At 51.6% G+C, this 16637-nt stretch overlaps 1 protein-coding gene across 1 annotated transcript; it reads right to left on the bottom strand.

The window, feature by feature from the left end:
* Nucleotides 1-9004: 9004 nt before the first annotated feature.
* Nucleotides 9005-9940, bottom strand: LOC142404084 (olfactory receptor 14J1-like). Its single transcript, XM_075490479.1, has one exon. It carries the CDS (start codon nt 9938-9940, stop codon nt 9005-9007), a length of 936 nt encoding a protein of 311 aa, XP_075346594.1.
* Between the last annotated feature and the right edge of the window lie 6697 nt (nt 9941-16637).

Genomic DNA, 16637 nt, shown 5'->3' on the forward strand with positions numbered 1-16637 from the left:
GCCCTTCACATGTCACTTCACAAGTGATTTCCAATCTATGTGGGGTACATCCTGTACTTTGATAATCATGTCTGTGCTAATCATATTTGCCCAGGTACATCTCCATCCCTTCTGCTTCTCTAAATGCCTGAACCCAGTCTGTCTGAACCAGAGCTCTTTGCACATGTGTCTGGCACCACGGTATAGCTGGCCTCCCATGTCGTGTCTCTGTAATAAAAGGAGGTTTTCTCTGTGCCACTGTCTGCAGGTTGGGCTCTTCTTCCAAAGCAGAGGTCAGGATCAGGCTGAAAAATTGCCCCCATGAGGCCATGCTGCTGTGCTTCGGTTCTCCATGGGCTGAGGGGAGGATGGCTTGGGGTCATGAATTAGGGAAGGAGGCCTGGACTGAGCTTTCACTTGTGGGTGCCAGTGTCCCTGGAGATGGTGATGATCAGCAGGGATCTTCCTGGGACTGTCTCCCCATGGCTCCCATGCACCACAGCCTGCTGGCTCTGCAGAGCAGCACCACCAGCTTGGGGCCCTGCAGGGAGCATGGGAAGGGGGCAGAAGCATGCGATCAGGCCAGCACAGACACAGTCCCCTGGGGAAAGGCTCTCTAGAGGCATGGATGATCCCTGCAGAAGAGCAAAGGCACAACTCTCTAGTTCCAGGGGTAATTGATGACACAGAGAAACTTATTTCTGCATGCAGCAGCTTGGGACAGGCTGCTCTGTCACTGGGGCAGCAGGAGCAGCCAGAGGAGTCCCAGGGCAGGAGCCCTGTGCTGGGGAGAGGGCCTGGCACAGAGGGGCTGCCAGCAGTTGGCAACAGGGATCTCCTGGGGACAAGAGCAGGGGACACAGGGACACACTGGCCTCTGTCTCCTCATGCTGCAGCCCTGGGGCTGATGGGGAGGCTGACCCTCCTCTGCCCCCCAAGAGCTGCTGTGCCCTTCAGAGGGGCTGGGGCTGTGCTGTGGGTGCTCAGAGCTCTGTAGCACCCTGCGGTGGGCACTGCCATGGGGCCAGCCCAGCCTGGGCTGCTGTGCTGTGCTGTGCTGTGCTGGGGAGAGGGCAGGGGAGATGGGGAGATCCGAGGAGGGGCTGGGCTGGGCTGGGAAGTGCCCAGAAAATGCAAAAGTTAGCTGATCTGTGTGCCCATGCAGATTGAGGACACACTCCATTAGGTGTGTGACATGGAGTCTAAGCTCATGGAATGGATCCAGGACATGAAAGGACAGGAGAGAGGGGGCTGGTCTGTGCCCTTGGTGGCATAGACAGACCAGGAAGGTGACCCAGGGCAGTCATCACCCCCCAGCCTCTCTCACCAGCCGTTTCCAGTACTGGCTGCTCACCTCAGGTTTATGCTGGGCTCAGTGCCTGTATCAGGGGAATGCCCAGCCCTGCCCGGTCTCTCTCCTGGCCCAGACCCTGGCAGGCCCTGGAGCATGGCTGGCTGTGAATCCCCACAGCTGACACGGCCTCTCCAGGACCTTAGGGGAGGCTGCCTAAGAGGAAGGCCATGGGGTGACAAAGCCCCAAGGACTGCTGTGGGCATCATGTCAGAGGGACCGTTCCCCACCCTGAATGCACCCTGTCCTGTGCTGTGCCTGCACAGTGGGGCTGTGGACCATGTGTGGGGCCGCGGGGCTGGGATGTCCCAGGACAGGGCTCAGACAGGGGCCATGAAGCAGCTGCCAAGGGGATGACAGCAAGGACAGGTACAGACAAGGAATTTATGTACATTGCATTTGCTGTGCAGTTATGATTTTGGGAAAGGCAAAGGTCACCTGGAGTTGATGCCTGCATGAAAAGTCAAGAGTGAAATGAAGAGCTTTAATGGCTGTGTTAGAGACCAAGGCTGAACAAGGGAAATGCAGGGCTGCTGCTGACTGAGGAGGGTGATTTAATAACAGCAGACACTGATGCTGGGGCTGAGGCACTCAATGCCTCTGTGCCTGAGTCTTTACTGAAAAGGTCTCCCAGGCCTCTCTGCTCAATGAAGGGGTTCAAGGAGGAGGAGGGCACATATTGGCAGAGACCTCATGAAACCCCAGAAGGACAAATGGCAGTTTCTGCCCCTGCAGGGGCCTCACCGTGGTGATGGCACAGGCTGGGTGCTGCCTGGCTGGGAGCAGCCCTGTGGGAAAGGTCTTGGTGGGCAGGGAGCTGGACAGGAGGCAGCCGTGTGCCCTGGCAGCAGGGGAGGCCAGCAGGGTCCTGGGCTGTATGACCAGGAGCACGGCCAGGATACCGAGGGAAGGGATTCTCTGGAATGTTCCATCCAGAATTCACATCCCCAATTCAGGAAAATATTGGCAAGCTGGAGAGGGTTTAGCAAAGGGCCCTCAGGACAGCCAGGGACTGGAGCACTTTGCCTGTGAGAAGAGGCTGAGGGAGCTGGGCTTGTCCAGCCCAGAGAAGGGAAGGCCGGGGAGCCTCACCCCATCCTGCCAGAACCTATGAGGAGGTCATGGAGAATGCAGAGCCAGGCTCTTCACCATGGCACATTGTAGCAGGACAAAAGACAATGGGAGGAAGGTGAAGGAGGAGAGGTTCAGCCAGGACATAAGGAAAGCTTTTTTTCCCCATGAGCTCTTGCAAGTCCTGGAACTCACCCAGAGAGGTTGTGCAGTCTCTGTCCTTGGGGGTTTTCCAACTCAGAGTGAATCAAGCCTTGAACAACTTGGTCTGACCCTGGTTCTGACAGGTTGCACTGCAGACTTCCTGAGGTCCCTTCCAACCTCAGCTCTCTTATGACCCTATGATGATGTTGGGCCCTATTTTAACTGGACCAGAGCAGATGTTGATGGGTGTGAATGTGCTGTCAGTGACCATCCAAAAAAAACATCTCAAGCAGTGAAGAGAGGTTGACACCTCAGTGTGACTTGCTCTGGGCAAAGACTGAGGAGTCCTGGGCAGGGAAGGGTTTGGGGGCAAGCAGCTCTGTGCAAGACACAAAACAATCCTGTTGTAATGCCTGTCAGATGTCAGTTAATGTCAATAGAAATGAAAGTAAGGAGAACTGAAGAGAAAGAGCCAAAGCAAAGAAATGTGTCAACGCCCTGTTCAGCTTTATTTCAGTCTTTAGGGGGATTTCCTTTTCTCGAAAAGGAAAGTGTCCATAACTGGGAATGGATGTAGGACACAAATGCCTTCAGGTACAGGGACACAGACACCCGGTGCCAGTGGAGATGCCCCGGGAAGCCCTGCCCAGCCTCCACCTGCAGCTTGCAAGGTGCTCTGCTCTGCCACAGGTCCTCTCTGATAGACGCCAATGCCAGGCCAGCTGCCTGGAAAGGTGCACATGGGTTTTTGTTTGTTTACATTTAAAATAACATACCAGCTCATTTTCTTGAACTGAATCATTTGAGTACTTTTAAGAAATGGCAATGTTTTCCCACCATGACAGAATGGGAATTTCTTGGAAGTGTGCTAATGGCAGGAGAAGAACTATTGATCTTCCCCTGTACATGTATTTACGATTCCTCTGTCTATTATGTCATCTCCCTCGTCATTCAGGTGTTCCCACCTCTCCTGATTCAGTAGCCATGCCTAAGGACATCTTTTCCGTAGACTATGTGGATGTATGCCCTTCCCATTGCTCTCAGGTTTCCTCCACCGCTTGCTCTTTGGTACTTCAGATGCCTCTCAACTGTCTGGTTTCTGCTCTGAGCTTCAGGGACTTAGAAAGTTGCCCCATCTTTCAGAAGTCTAATTAACTCTTTAGTCAACACCTTAATTGTGTTTATATCTATCCTTTCTTATGTCTCTGTCTCAAAATGTTCTTGTACGGAAATCCCTTGTGAAAGGTGGGCCACGTCAGATGCTGCTTAGACTTGGCATACAGCTGAGGAGACATTTTTAAACTTTATTAAATTATATCATGTTTAATTTTTGTTTCTTGGCAACGAAGAGAAAGCTTTCTGTGCCTGTGTGCAGCCAGTTCTCTAAGGAAAGCAGGCGGGAGCTGGTGCAAAGGAGCTGTACCATCCAGCTGCAGCCCTCAGTAGAGAAGTCTGATGTGAGGAAAAGTGATACAAGTCCCAGGTGGCCGATGAGGGAAGTCGTGGGGTGGGGGAAGTGAGGAGTAAGGTTGTCCTTACAGTGTTGGACCTCCAGGGACTGCTTCTCCTGCCTGTCCAGATGCCTTCAGGAGACCCTGTGGATCAATAACCATTGTAGAATGCTGCTATCACTTCTTCTATAAACTGAAGGATAGAAAATATCCTTCAAATAAAAAATCCTCCTTTATGAAATCTTCCTTAAAATCTTCATCATTTGCTACCTAACTGAAACCTCTCCAATTAGGTGTACAAGTCTTGAGGACTTGAAGAAAGTTATGGAAGAGACATGGCTCATTAGGGCTTTCTGTATTTTAATGAGCCCCATGGCATGTTTGGTGCTGAATCCATGAACTTCAGGTACTGAGAAGAGACTGAAGAAACCTCTCAAGAAGTCAAAGTCAGAAGCAAAGCCCAAAGTACCTGGAAGCATTAATGGGCCCCTCTGAGGGCCATTACTGACAAAGCCTCCCAAGGGACTCGTTAGAGCAGGTAATTGGAGGCCATGATGACAGGCAGGCAAAGGCAAAGTGCAGGCAATGCTGATGCTGAGGAAACCCTTGGCTTGTTGGATGAAAGAGGATGGCCGTGCCCTGACCCCCAGCCCCTGGGAAGGGAGATCCAGTCCCTCCAGTGTGACTCAGGGCTCTTCCTTGGGATGTGGGGAGTGCAATGCCAAGTGAAGGACAATGGTACGACACCTCCCAGTCTCCCCGGGGTGGGTGTGAGGAGGCAATGAGACCCCATTACCATGAGGACGATGTGTCTCCTCTTAGGCCTTTGTGGCAGGGACATCAGCCATAGCCAAGGGACAAAGACCTAAGTTCTGTCAGGGCCTTTCAGCCTTGCCAGCGCCCTTGGCCATCTGCACCACACGCCTTCCTACACTGTCCCATGCCTCTGCCTGTTTCCCTGCAGGCTGCAGACACCCAGTGTGCTTCCCCACCTGCTTCTCACCCCAGTATGTCCCTACCTGTGCTGCTGTCTCTCCATCCTCGCCAGCTGTTCCTTGAAACACAAAGCCATGGGCTGATCCACACTCCCTCTGGGTGACTTTTTGCACCACAGCACTACCTTCAGGATGACATTTCTTTATCCTGAGGTGCACTCTGGACCTCCACAGCTGCAGCTTCTGGTGGTTTTCCTTTCTCATGCTGTTTCCCACTACGAAAAACAGTGCCATCATCTCTGAAAGCAATTTTCAAGCTGTCCCGAGCTACCACTATTCTTCCCTCAGCCTCCACTTCACCAGGCTAAAGAAGCCCTGGTCTCTCAGACTCTCCTCACATCACCACAAAGCATCTCTTGGCAGACTTTCTCTGCCCACGTAACAGTTCCTCCCCGTTCCTCCAGAATGTGGACCCCCACACTGGGGCACACTACTCCAGATGTGGCCACAGCAGTGTTGAGTCAAGATGGACAATACCTCCCCTTGCCTAGGTGGCCACACTCCTCCCAGTGCAGCCCAATGTGCTCATGGCCATATTCCTGTGTAGCACCACTGCCTGCTATGGCATTCCTAGTAATGCCCAAACCCTTCTCCTTGAGGTTGCTCCTCAGCCAGTCATGTCTGAGCCTGCCTTGATGGACGGCTGGTGTGTTTTAACCCTGGCAGACAGCTCTGTCCCACACAGCCGCTCACTCACTCATGACATCCTATGGTATGGAATATCCCTTTGGTCAGTTGGGGTCAGCTCTGTCCCCTCCCAAATTCTTGTGCCCCCCCAGCCTACTTGCTGGTGGAGTAGCATGAGAAGCAGAAAAGGCCTTGATGCAGTGCAAGCACCGTTCAGCAGTAACTAAAGCATCGCTGTGTTATCAGCACTGTTTTGTTCAGAAATCCAAATCACGGCACCATATGGGCTACTGGGATGAAGAATAATTCCACCCTAGCCCAAAAGCAGTACAACAGGGTGGTTCTGCCCCCTGATGCAAAACATCAGAAGACCAGAAGGAGAAGATCCCTTCCCTTTGGAAAACTTCTTGAGGTTTCTCTTGGTCAAACAACAGAGTTTCTCGAGGTCCATTTGGAGTGAAGCTCCACTCTGTCAGAGGTTGATGTGTGTGTGCAGATGGCTCACCTGGCTTGTGGTGCCTCTAACAAGGTCACAGCAACAGGAATGAAAGGACATGACAGCTAATAAATAATAAGAGGAGAGCATAGTTAAATGGAATTGCAGTGGGAAAGCCTGGAGCTCTGCCTTGGGATAGATGATGAGCCTGTCGAGAGCTGGTGGGTGGGGATTAGCAGGCAGACCAACATGGGTGACCTTTCAGTGGGTGTCTGTTGTTGACTGCTTGATCAGGAAGAAGGAGTTGAGGCCTTCTTTAGGGCAGTGGAAGAAGACTCATGTTGTCACTCTTTTTCTACTGGTCTTAGAATTGAACCACCTTGGTTGGTTCAATTCCTTGCCTGAGGTGCAAGAGATCAAGGCACAACCCACCCAGAAGTCTTCTGGAGGACATCGACGATAACTTCCCAAGCGTGCAGAGATGGGCTTAGGAAAGGCAAAGCCCAACTCGAGCTGAATCTGGCTAGCAACCTGACGGACAACAAAAAAAATTTTTACACCTACATAAAGAGCGAAAAGAAGACTAAGGAAAATGTACGTGGTATATGGTCCAGCATATGGAAAATCCCCAGACAGTCAATGTCTTCCTCACCTCAGTCGTTCCTGCTAGGACTGGCCTTCAGGCACCACAGGGCCCTGAGACCAGGGGGAAATCTGGAGCAAGGAAGACTTACCCTTGGTGCAGGAGTCTCAGGTTAGGGAACATGTAAACAAAGTGAACATAGCTGAGCCTATGGGAACTGAGGGGATGCACCCACGAGTGCTGAGGGAACTGGCCGATGTCACTGCGAGGCCACTCTCGATTCTCTTTTAAAGGTCATGGTTACTGGGAGAGGTTCCTGAGGAGTGGAAGGAAGCCAGTGTCAATCCTGCCTTGAAGAAGGGCAAGAAGGAGGATCTTGGGAGCTGTCAGCCTGTCTCCTCTAGCATCCTCCTGGATGTGCTGATGAAGTATCGGTTAGATAAGGGGAAAGTGAGGTGGACTGAGAGCTGACCAAATAACCAGGGCCAGAGGGTTGTGACCAGCAGCTCAAAGCCCAGCAGGAGCTGCATTGCAGGGTACCAAAGCTCGGCCCTCAGTCTGGGAGCTGCCAGCAGGCAGTGCCATTGGCTGCAGCACCCCCGAGCCCATGAGCAGCAGCAAGTCCTGTTCTGACCATGGAGAGCTGTGCTGGCTGCCAAGGAGCTGCTGGGAGCACTGGGTTGGCACTGCCCACCAAACATTTCCCCCCCAGGTGTCTCTTGGGTCTCTGCAACAACCACAGTGACAAGGGGGAGAGCCGTGTCCGGCTTCGGGCTGGGGCTGGAATGAGGAGATGGGGTCTGGAATGAGGCTCCCGGGGCACCTTCTCCTGGCTGTTCATGCAGCGACAAGCCAGGCTGGATATTTGGCCTGAGGGACTCTTCTTGAGGGCCTCCAAGGGCATGGGGATGGTCTACAGTTTCCCAAGTTCTCCTCTGTATGCTGAGCCCTGCAGAGGACCCAGGAGAGCTCTTGTCCTTCCTGTGGTCACAGCTGGACACTGGCAGAGCAGCTTTGTCTTGGGGTAGCTTTTGGGGTACGGGCTGACACACAGGGTGGGGAAGGTTGTCTCAAGGACACATGCTGGTCACAGGGACTGAAGGACCACAGCAAAACGATGTGGCTTCTGGGTCAATACTGCCTTCAGTGCAAGCCCTGACACAGGGTCCCAGCCTTCCTTTCCATGCCACCCTTCTTGGGGGAGGATGGCCCTAAGAGATGGCAAGTGGTGGACACCAATCCTCCTCCAGCCACTTCCCAGGCCTGGTGGAGCACCAAGACAGCAAGGACTTCTGGCTCTGCATCGTGAGCATGCTTTAGGATACCCAGATTCTGTGTATTATCTTGGAGTAGCTGAACACCAGCATTTTTCTCTCAGAGGACATTTCCAGCCCTGGTGAGCTCCCGTCTGATCTCTCCCCATCCCTCCTCTGAGCCAGCCTGGTGCTCCCAGCCCCTTCTTTGTGCTCCGCACAGGGCTCCAAGCTGGCAGTGATGCTCTGCAGAGCAAGTGGGCTGTGGGACCATGGAGTGACTCCACACTGGCTGTGCTGGTCAGGGCCATCTGGACTGGGCACTGCCAGAAGCTCCTTCCCAGGGGTCTAAAGCTGTGGAAGGAGCTCAGAGCATTTCTCATGACTCAGGATATTTTCCAGTGTACACATTGAAGCATCCATAAGCTTTTACTGAAGGAGACATGAATCACCCTCCAGTCTCCTTTTGCTGATCTTGCTGGGTCCCCACAGCCTCCCCTGGGATGGCAGAGCCCTTGTTTACTTGTGGATACTTAAATATATCACTTTGCCTTGGGGTGACTCCACCTTGGATGGTCCCTTCTTTTCGGATGGCCACCAGCAGGCACATAATTTCCTTGTAGATGCCCTCTGCTCTCCTGGGGACTGCAGTTTCCCCTCCAGAAAGCTGGACAGCTTCCATTCAGCTCTGCTGCATGTGGGAGAGCCCTGGGCAGGCAATTTGGAGCCCGTTCACCATCTCCAGTGCCATTTGGCACCCACAGCTGAGAGCTGAGTCCATCCCTTACTCCCCAAAACATCTCCCAGTGCCCTTTCCCCGTGAGGCCACTGAGAACCAAGCTCAGCAACAGGCCATGGTGAGTGCAGTTCCTGGAGCCTAGTCCTGACTTCAGCAAAAAGAAGAGCCCAGCCTTCAGGAGCTGCCATGGGGACACACCATTTATTACAGAGATGCTCCTCAGGAAGCCAGCTCTGACACCGCGATGACACATTGTCCAAAGGTAGGTACAGCCAGGCCACGCTTCTGGAGATGCAGGATGAATACAAATATCCCTGTATGACCATGATCATCATGGGAAAAACTATAATTAACCAGTGAGGAGAGATGGGCAGCTTACTGCTGCTGAAGGTGAAAGCATTGAATTTGTTTTCTCAGGGCATCCTTGAGCTCCTGGTTCCTCAAGCTGTAGATGAGGGGGTTCACTGCTGGAGGCACCACCGAGTACAGAACAGCCACCACCAGATCCATGGATGGAGAGGAGATGGACGGGGGCTTCAGGTAGGCAAACAGGCTAGTACTGACAAGCAGGGAGACCACGGCCAGGTGAGGGACGCACGTGGAAAAGGCTTTGTGCTGTCCCTGCTCAGAGGGGATCTTCAGCACAGCCCTGAAGATCTGCACATAGGACAGCACAATGAAAACAAAACACCCAAGGGCAAGGACAAAACTGGTGACAATAAGCCCAACTTCCCTGAGGTAGGAGTGTGAGCAGGAGAGCTTGAGGATCTGGGGCACTTCACAGAAGAACTGGTCCAGGGCATTGCCTTGGCAGAGGGGTATGGAAAATGTGTTGGCCGTGTGCAGCACAGCAGTGAGAAACCCACTGCCCCAGGCAGCTGTTGCCATGTGGACACAAGCTCTGCTGTCCAGGAGGGTCCCGTAGTGCAGGGGTTTGCAGATGGCAACGTAGCGGTCATAGGCCATGATCGTGAGAAGACAATACTCAGCTGACATCAAGAAGAGGAAGAAAAAGACCTGTGCAGCACATCCTGTGTAGGAGATCGCCCTGGTGTCCCACAAGGAACTGGCCATGGATTTGGGGACAGTGGTGGAGATGCATCCAAGGTCAAGAACAGAGAGGTTGAGGAGGAAGAAATACATGGGGGTGTGGAGGCGGTGGTCACAGGCTACGGCGGTGATGATGAGGCCATTGCCCAGGAGGGCAGCCAGGTAGATGCCCAGGAAGAGCCAGAAGTGCAAGAGCTGCAGCTCCCGCATGTCTGCAAATGCCAGGAGGAGGAACTGGGTGATGGAGCTGCTGTTGGACATTTGCTGCCTCTGGGCATGGGGGGCTGTTGAAGAAGTGAAAAGGAGTAAGAAGTTAGGACAGACTTTTCAAGGAATAAAATGACAATCTTTCATTTTTTCATTTTCTTTATATTCTTTTTGATACTCCTGTCCTACCTGGGGAGTCTTCTTCAAAGTTAGAAATCCTCAGCCTTTATATCGTGAGACCTGAGTAGCAAAGGGTTCACTGTCACTCAGTGCAGGCTGTGGGGAGCTGGTCTATCTATCGGTCTTGTTCCCAGCTGCCCTGTGCTCGTGTGTGCTTCAGTTGGAGGATGATCGCAGTCGTATCTTCCCCTTAAAAGAAACTGCACCCTGCTGAGAGTAGAGGAGTCTGGACTCAAAGCTCAGATCTCCAAACTTGTTCCTCTTTCACAGGGCACCTGACAGTGGCCTCAACACTCCCCTTCTAGGCAAGGACACGCAGGGCACCTTTCAGCTGCCCACTGTCGTGGCTTCACTCAAGTCAGCAACTCAGCACCACACAGCGGCCTGCTCACCCTCCCCCCGCGCCCCGGTGGGATGGGGGAGAGAATTGGAAGAGCAAAATTAAGAAAACTTGTGGGTTGAGATAAGAACTGTCTAATAATTCGGAAAAAGAAAAAATAATATAATAATACTATTAATAGTATTTAAAAAATATAACAAAAAGGAAAACAACAAAAGAGAGATATAGGAACAAAACCCAGGGAAAAAAACAAGTGATGCAAATGCTCACCACTCACCGACCAATGCCCAGCCAGTCCCTGAGCAGCGACCGCTACCCCCTGGCCAACTCCCCCCACTTTATATACTGTGCATGACATCATATGGTATGGAGCCCTGACCCATGCAGCACCCTCTTGACAGCAGAAGGACCCGGCCCGGCCCTGCTGGGGGTCACCCCTTGCACCCATATCTTCTCCCCACAGCACTGTGGGGAGCTCCCCGGGCAGGCTGAGTGCTGACCCTGGCACGCAGCAAAGTCCTGTCATGGCAAACAGCACCCTGGGGTGCAGGGACACTGCTTGGAGCCTGGGGCACCCCTGCCTGCACACCCAGCTTGGCACCCCTGCAGCCATCCATGGGGAGAGAGAGCCATCATGCCCGGTCCCTCTCATGGTGCAGCAGGCAGCGTGCTCCTCTGGAGCACGTCCTCTTCCTCCTGCACACCAGAAAAGCCAGGAGACCCATCCTGGCAGGTCCTACCAGCTGTGACATGTGCCAGGTCTAGGAGACACTTCCAGGAACTCATCTGCATTGCCCTGAAGCCAGAGACTTACCGTGTCAAGGGCTGTGAAGATTTCTCCAGCAGTGAGCTCTCACCTCTCCTCCCACCCATGGAGCTCTCTCTCACTCTTCTTGTCTGCCCTCGCTGCCTGCAGGCAGTGCCCTCAGCCCTGCTGCCCTTTGCAGAGGAGCTGCTCCTGGGCAGAGCTGTCTCTCTGCAGCGCTGCCCGCTTGCCAGGAGCTCCCTCCATGCCAGGAGCCCAGCCCAGCTCAGCAGCAGAGGACCAGCCCAAGGCAGCACTTTCTCTGCCCCCTCTGGGCTCCCTCCAGGTGTCCCTGGGGCTGCAGGGGAACCTGCTGGGAAACAGGCTGAAGGCAGCACTCATGTTCCATCCCTCACCTGGGGAGAGACACTTCTTTCCACAAGTGTCATTTCTCCTCTCAGAGACAAAGTTCCATCTAAATATCACCTTTTTTGGTCTCATTGTTAGACAGGGCTCTCAGACAGTGGCAGGCAGGGATCTCCCTTACCCCTGCTGAGGGAAGGGATTCAGCTGAGTCCATGGAGCATCTCATCCTGCGTTTCCATTCCTAGTATTTGAAGGAGACTCAGCTCCCTCCCATGCCTGCCACAAACCCACAGGAGGTGGGATTCCTCTGGCCTCTGTCCAGGAGTGCACAACATAGGCACCTGCATGGGAGCTCCTTCTCTCAGCTCCCTTGCTAATTAATGCAGATGGAGGGCAGCAGTGAGGTGTTCAGATGCAAATACCTGGTGACATTGGAGTTGCCAGTGGTGGCCCAAGATACATGCAGGCAACTGCAAGCTCTAACGGAGAAGTTCATAGAGACAGGGCAACATCTTGGGGATCATACATGAGCCTGGTAGGAAATTCCTTTGGCCAAGTGAAATGACAGCTGCTGCCCAAATAAAGGCCAAAAGAACCTTTTCCCACTCAGTATGTTCATGGCAGTTTATAGAAGTGTTCATATGAACGACTGCAGTCATGTCCCATAGGGAGAGCAGGACCCGGCACTGAGCCTTGTTGAACCTCATACAATTGACCTCAGCCCATCGACCCAGCCTGTCCAGATCCCTCTGCAGAGCCTTCCTGCCCTCAGGCACATCAACGCTCCTGCACAACTTGGTGTTGTCTGCAAACTTACTGAGGGTGCACTCAATGCCCTCATCCAGATCACTGATAAAGATATTAAAGAGAACTGGCCCCAGTACTGAGCCCTGGGGAACACCACTTGTGACCGGCCGCCAACTGGATTTAACTCCAGTCACCACAACTCTTTGGGCCCGGCCATCCCGCCAGGTTGTTTACCGACAGAAGCTCATGCTCCTCCAAGCCATGAGCAGCCAGTTTCTGCAGGAGAATGCTGTGGGAAACATGGTCAAAGGCAGACAACATGCACAGCCTTTCCCTCATCCACTAAACGTGTCACCTTTTTGTAGAAGGAGATCAAGTTAATTGTGTACAAGTCTATTTATACTTTACAATTAAAAAATAAATTGTATCCCCTCCCAGGTAGAAGCAAGTTTTGTGTTCTCCTCCTCCTGCAGCGGCACCATAAAGAACATATCTTTTACATCTCCTACCACCATCTGGGGGTGAGTGGCAGCTTGGAAGGTGGCAGTTAATGTAGCCGCGTGCGGGACGGCAGCTGTAGGAGAAGCGGTGTTTGCATTTGACTTTCTATAGTCTATAGTTAGGCACCATCTCCCATCTGCTTTTTAACTGGTCACACTGGGGAATTATATAGGGAGTGCGTTTGGGAGATAAGGTGTCTTTTTTCTAGGTCAGCTGTGACCTCCACAATACCCATCCCAGCAGCGGCAGAGAGAGGAGAGTGAGGCACATGGGTTATTGTTGAGTCAGGCAGCGTGGGGGCAGCTCACAGCAGTGAACTCTGCCAGTTCACTGACACCCATGGGGAGCTGCTCATTTTCACTCCGCTAACCAAGGACACTCCCGGCAGCCACAAGACCAAACACCACTGTCCAGTCCTTTCCAAACTCGTCCTTGTCATACCTCAAAGTCCAAACCATTTTCCTTCCCTGAAACTACTGCTAACTGGTGCCTTGATATCCTTTTCTCCCCTGGCAATCACCAGTTTACTTTAGCTATGGGGCACATTTCACTTTGGCCTGTAAATCCTGTTATTTAACCCTTTCTTGGCCGGGGTTAATGTTAGTTCTTTGGGAATCCAAACTTGAATTTATTAACCTTTTATCTCCCATGTATATTGAAAATGTTACTAGTAATCTTTGACAGCCCATTGGGACATAGATAAGAGAGCCGTCTGTGTTATCCCATTGATGAGCTTCCATCAGGGGGTTCATGAGATCGGGGCAAGTGTCTGGGGTTCTGGGGAGTCTGCCTTACTTGCCGGAGTACGTACTTACGTACTCTGCTGTCTGCATCAGCTTGGGATTGTCCTGCTGGTGTCGGTTCATCCCTCCCCATTTCTCGACGATGATTTACAGTGCTGTGCACTAAGTCTGCCCAGGTCGGGATGGGTCAAAGCTGGGCTTGGCTGCCCTGACCCTCCGGAGCGTGATGTTGTATGTTTTGTCTTATTTCATCCCTCTTTGCAATGAGGTACGATTGTCAGGCAGCAGGGGCTCCCCTTAGCAGGGGTCTCATGGCTTAGGGGTCTACACAGGCAGAGAGAGGGTAATTACCATGTGCACCCCTGTCGTTCACAGCCTGCAGGCAGGCTGCTTTTGTAACGGCAGTAGAAAGCTCGCTTCATGATCGTATTGGCATAGCAGTGGCTCCCCTCTATGCCAAGGCTCTGTGCCCCTGCCCAATAAGCTACTCAGCGTGTAATGGAGTGTGGCTCAGCGTTAGGGGCTGCTCCCTCGTTCAAGAACACTCCTGGTCCCCCAAAGCCATCCGCTTTGCCTTGCTCTAACATCATATGCTCTCCTCCGGTTAAGGAGGCACACCACAGATATTCAGTCTCGCTCTCGCCAGGCTTCTGCCCATATTTTTCATGCAGATTGGCCAGTTGAAGGGGGTCCCATGGAATGGTCCTTGTGCTATTTCTCTGGTTGCCCCCTTGAGGTCCAGCAGATACCTCAGTTTTAATAATAGGGGCTACCTTAAATTCTGATTCATCTCATTCACTCTCATCCCTAAGTTCTTGGTTGGGGTTCTCCCAAATATCTCCATCCCAATCTTCTGGGGGGACACAATTAGCTTACGAATTTTTAGAGGATCTGGTGTGTTGGGGGGCCTGAAATATCATGAGTTCTAGTTTATCCTCTACCTTCCTGCGTTTTTATTTTTCCTCCCCCAGTTGTTTCTACAATTGACCTATTTGCAGAGATAACAGCATTTCTGGTCGCTTTCTTTGTTCACCCTCACTTTGTAACACTCCCATTTCCTGATCGTTACATTCCTTATACTGATACGCAGCTCCCAAACACATTCCCAACATTTGGCATATTATTCCCTTCTCTTTACCATCTTTTTTTTCCCTGCTGCGAGGTTTAATTGTTTCTCCATCCTATGCCAGTTATCCCGCTTTTCATGCACCCAATCATCCACAAATTTCAGTGAAGCGTTACCTTCGTGCTTCCATATATATTCGAGGACCGAGTCTGCCACACTGCAGTCTACACCAAGTTTTGTCGCAGGTGAATTATTAAGAGAAGTCATTGTTGTGGGGTTTACTAAAAGATTTTATTAATGATTAAACAATGATCAAATGACAATTAATTGATAATTGAATGAAAATTAAATGATAATCAAATGGTGATTAAGCAATAATTGAATGGTAATTAAACAGTAATTAAACAGTGATTTGACAATGATTTGACAATGACTGAAATGATAATTTCGATGATAATTTACATGATGATTAGATGATGATTTAGACAATGAGTTAGACATTACTCAAACACTCTGCTACTTACTATGATACTAATATTTAATCAATAGCTGGATACATAAATAAATTTTGGTAGTATACAATATACTTTTAGGCCTAATGTAAAATGTCACCTGCCTCGTTATAGATATCAGGTACCAGGTAAGGGGTCTCTCAGCCTTGAGGAGTACCCTTGAGAAGTGTCCCTGCTCAAAGGGCAGATCATCGCCATGCAACCTGTTGCCGTATAGGAGACCGCAATGGCCTCGGGGAGGCTACAAATATTTATAGCACACAGGGATGGACTCGTAGTCAAACCCTCCTTTGGTGTCTGTGCAGGAGGGCAGCTGTAGCAGGTTTAGTTCTGTCTGCTCCCAGCTCGGGCTGGTACTCTTGGCTCCTGATAAGACGTGGCCGAGACTCCTTAGTGGCTGAGAAGATATGGCCTAGCACAGCTCTCACAGTTTGCACAGCAGGACTGATTTCAGTCAGGGCCACTTGTCGGTGACGCTTGAACCAAAGTACTGTTCACTAATTCAGAGTGGGTGCATCCGTCACGGTGTCCTGAACCACTCTCCACTCTCATGTCCCTTTGCCTGCTGGCTCCTCACAGCCTCTCCTGGCGTTGCAGAGTCCTCAGTAGCCCATGGGCTCCTCAGGTTCACCTTTTCCTGTGGAAGAACCTACCTTATGACATTACACATTTTATGAGGAGCCACTCACTGCCCACCCAGACTCATACGCTGTCCCTGGGGTTTCCCAGACACCTCCTGGCCGTTCCTGATTTCTCTCCAGGCCAGCATCTGCCATCATCCCCACCAGAGGTGTGACAGTGCCAGGCAGATAAGTCAAAGACCAGTTGCTGTCTTCTCGGCCATGTGCAACCAAGAAGGGAGCTCTCCATCCAACCCTTGGTGCCTAATGTATCACGGTGGGACTCTTAGCTTGTCCCCCTGAATCTGTCGGAAACCCCAGAACAGCAAGAAGCCTTTTTTGGGAGCAGCTCCTTGGGTGTATTCCTGACACCAGCTTTGGAAGAGGCACCTGGTCCTCTGGCCCTCTCCTGAGGAGGCCCTTTGGTGATGGTGGTGCTGGCAGGGAAGCCAGCTCTGACACAGTGGTTCACATGGCGTGCTCCTCCTGCAACCACAGGCATGCCACTGTGGAGGCAACAGGACTGTCACAAGTTACATGAGACCTTAGGGCTTACACAAATGCAAGGGCACACAGGACAGGGGGGAAGAGAGGAGTCACCAGCCCGGAAAAACCAGGTCCTGCTGTTGTCCTTGTCCACACAAGATAGAAGTGATGGGAGCTGAGGCAAATAATTTTCTGCTGGTTTCTTTATTGTGTTTATCACAGGGAGCCTGGCTCCATATGTATAAGAGCTCATTGTGTCCAAAAAAAAAAAAAAGGTGGAGGGCAAATATAGTCTTATTTAACGGGAAATTCTACTATAATTAAAAGAAGCTATAAATAAAAGAAGAACGAAAGAATGAAAGATAAAAACAAACCAAACGAAAGCACAAAGTTTTGGCATTTCCTGAGATACCCTGGGAGTGCTATGAAGATGATGGACATGTTA

Source organism: Mycteria americana, unplaced genomic scaffold (genome assembly GCF_035582795.1).
Source record: "Mycteria americana isolate JAX WOST 10 ecotype Jacksonville Zoo and Gardens unplaced genomic scaffold, USCA_MyAme_1.0 Scaffold_68, whole genome shotgun sequence".
NCBI lineage: Eukaryota > Metazoa > Chordata > Aves > Ciconiiformes > Ciconiidae > Mycteria > Mycteria americana.

What these genes read in the sequence shown, in the direction of transcription:
- LOC142404084 (XM_075490479.1), bottom strand. Translation starts at nt 9,940, where the DNA reads ATGTCCAACAGCAGCTCCATCACCCAGTTCCTCCTCCTGGCATTTGCA.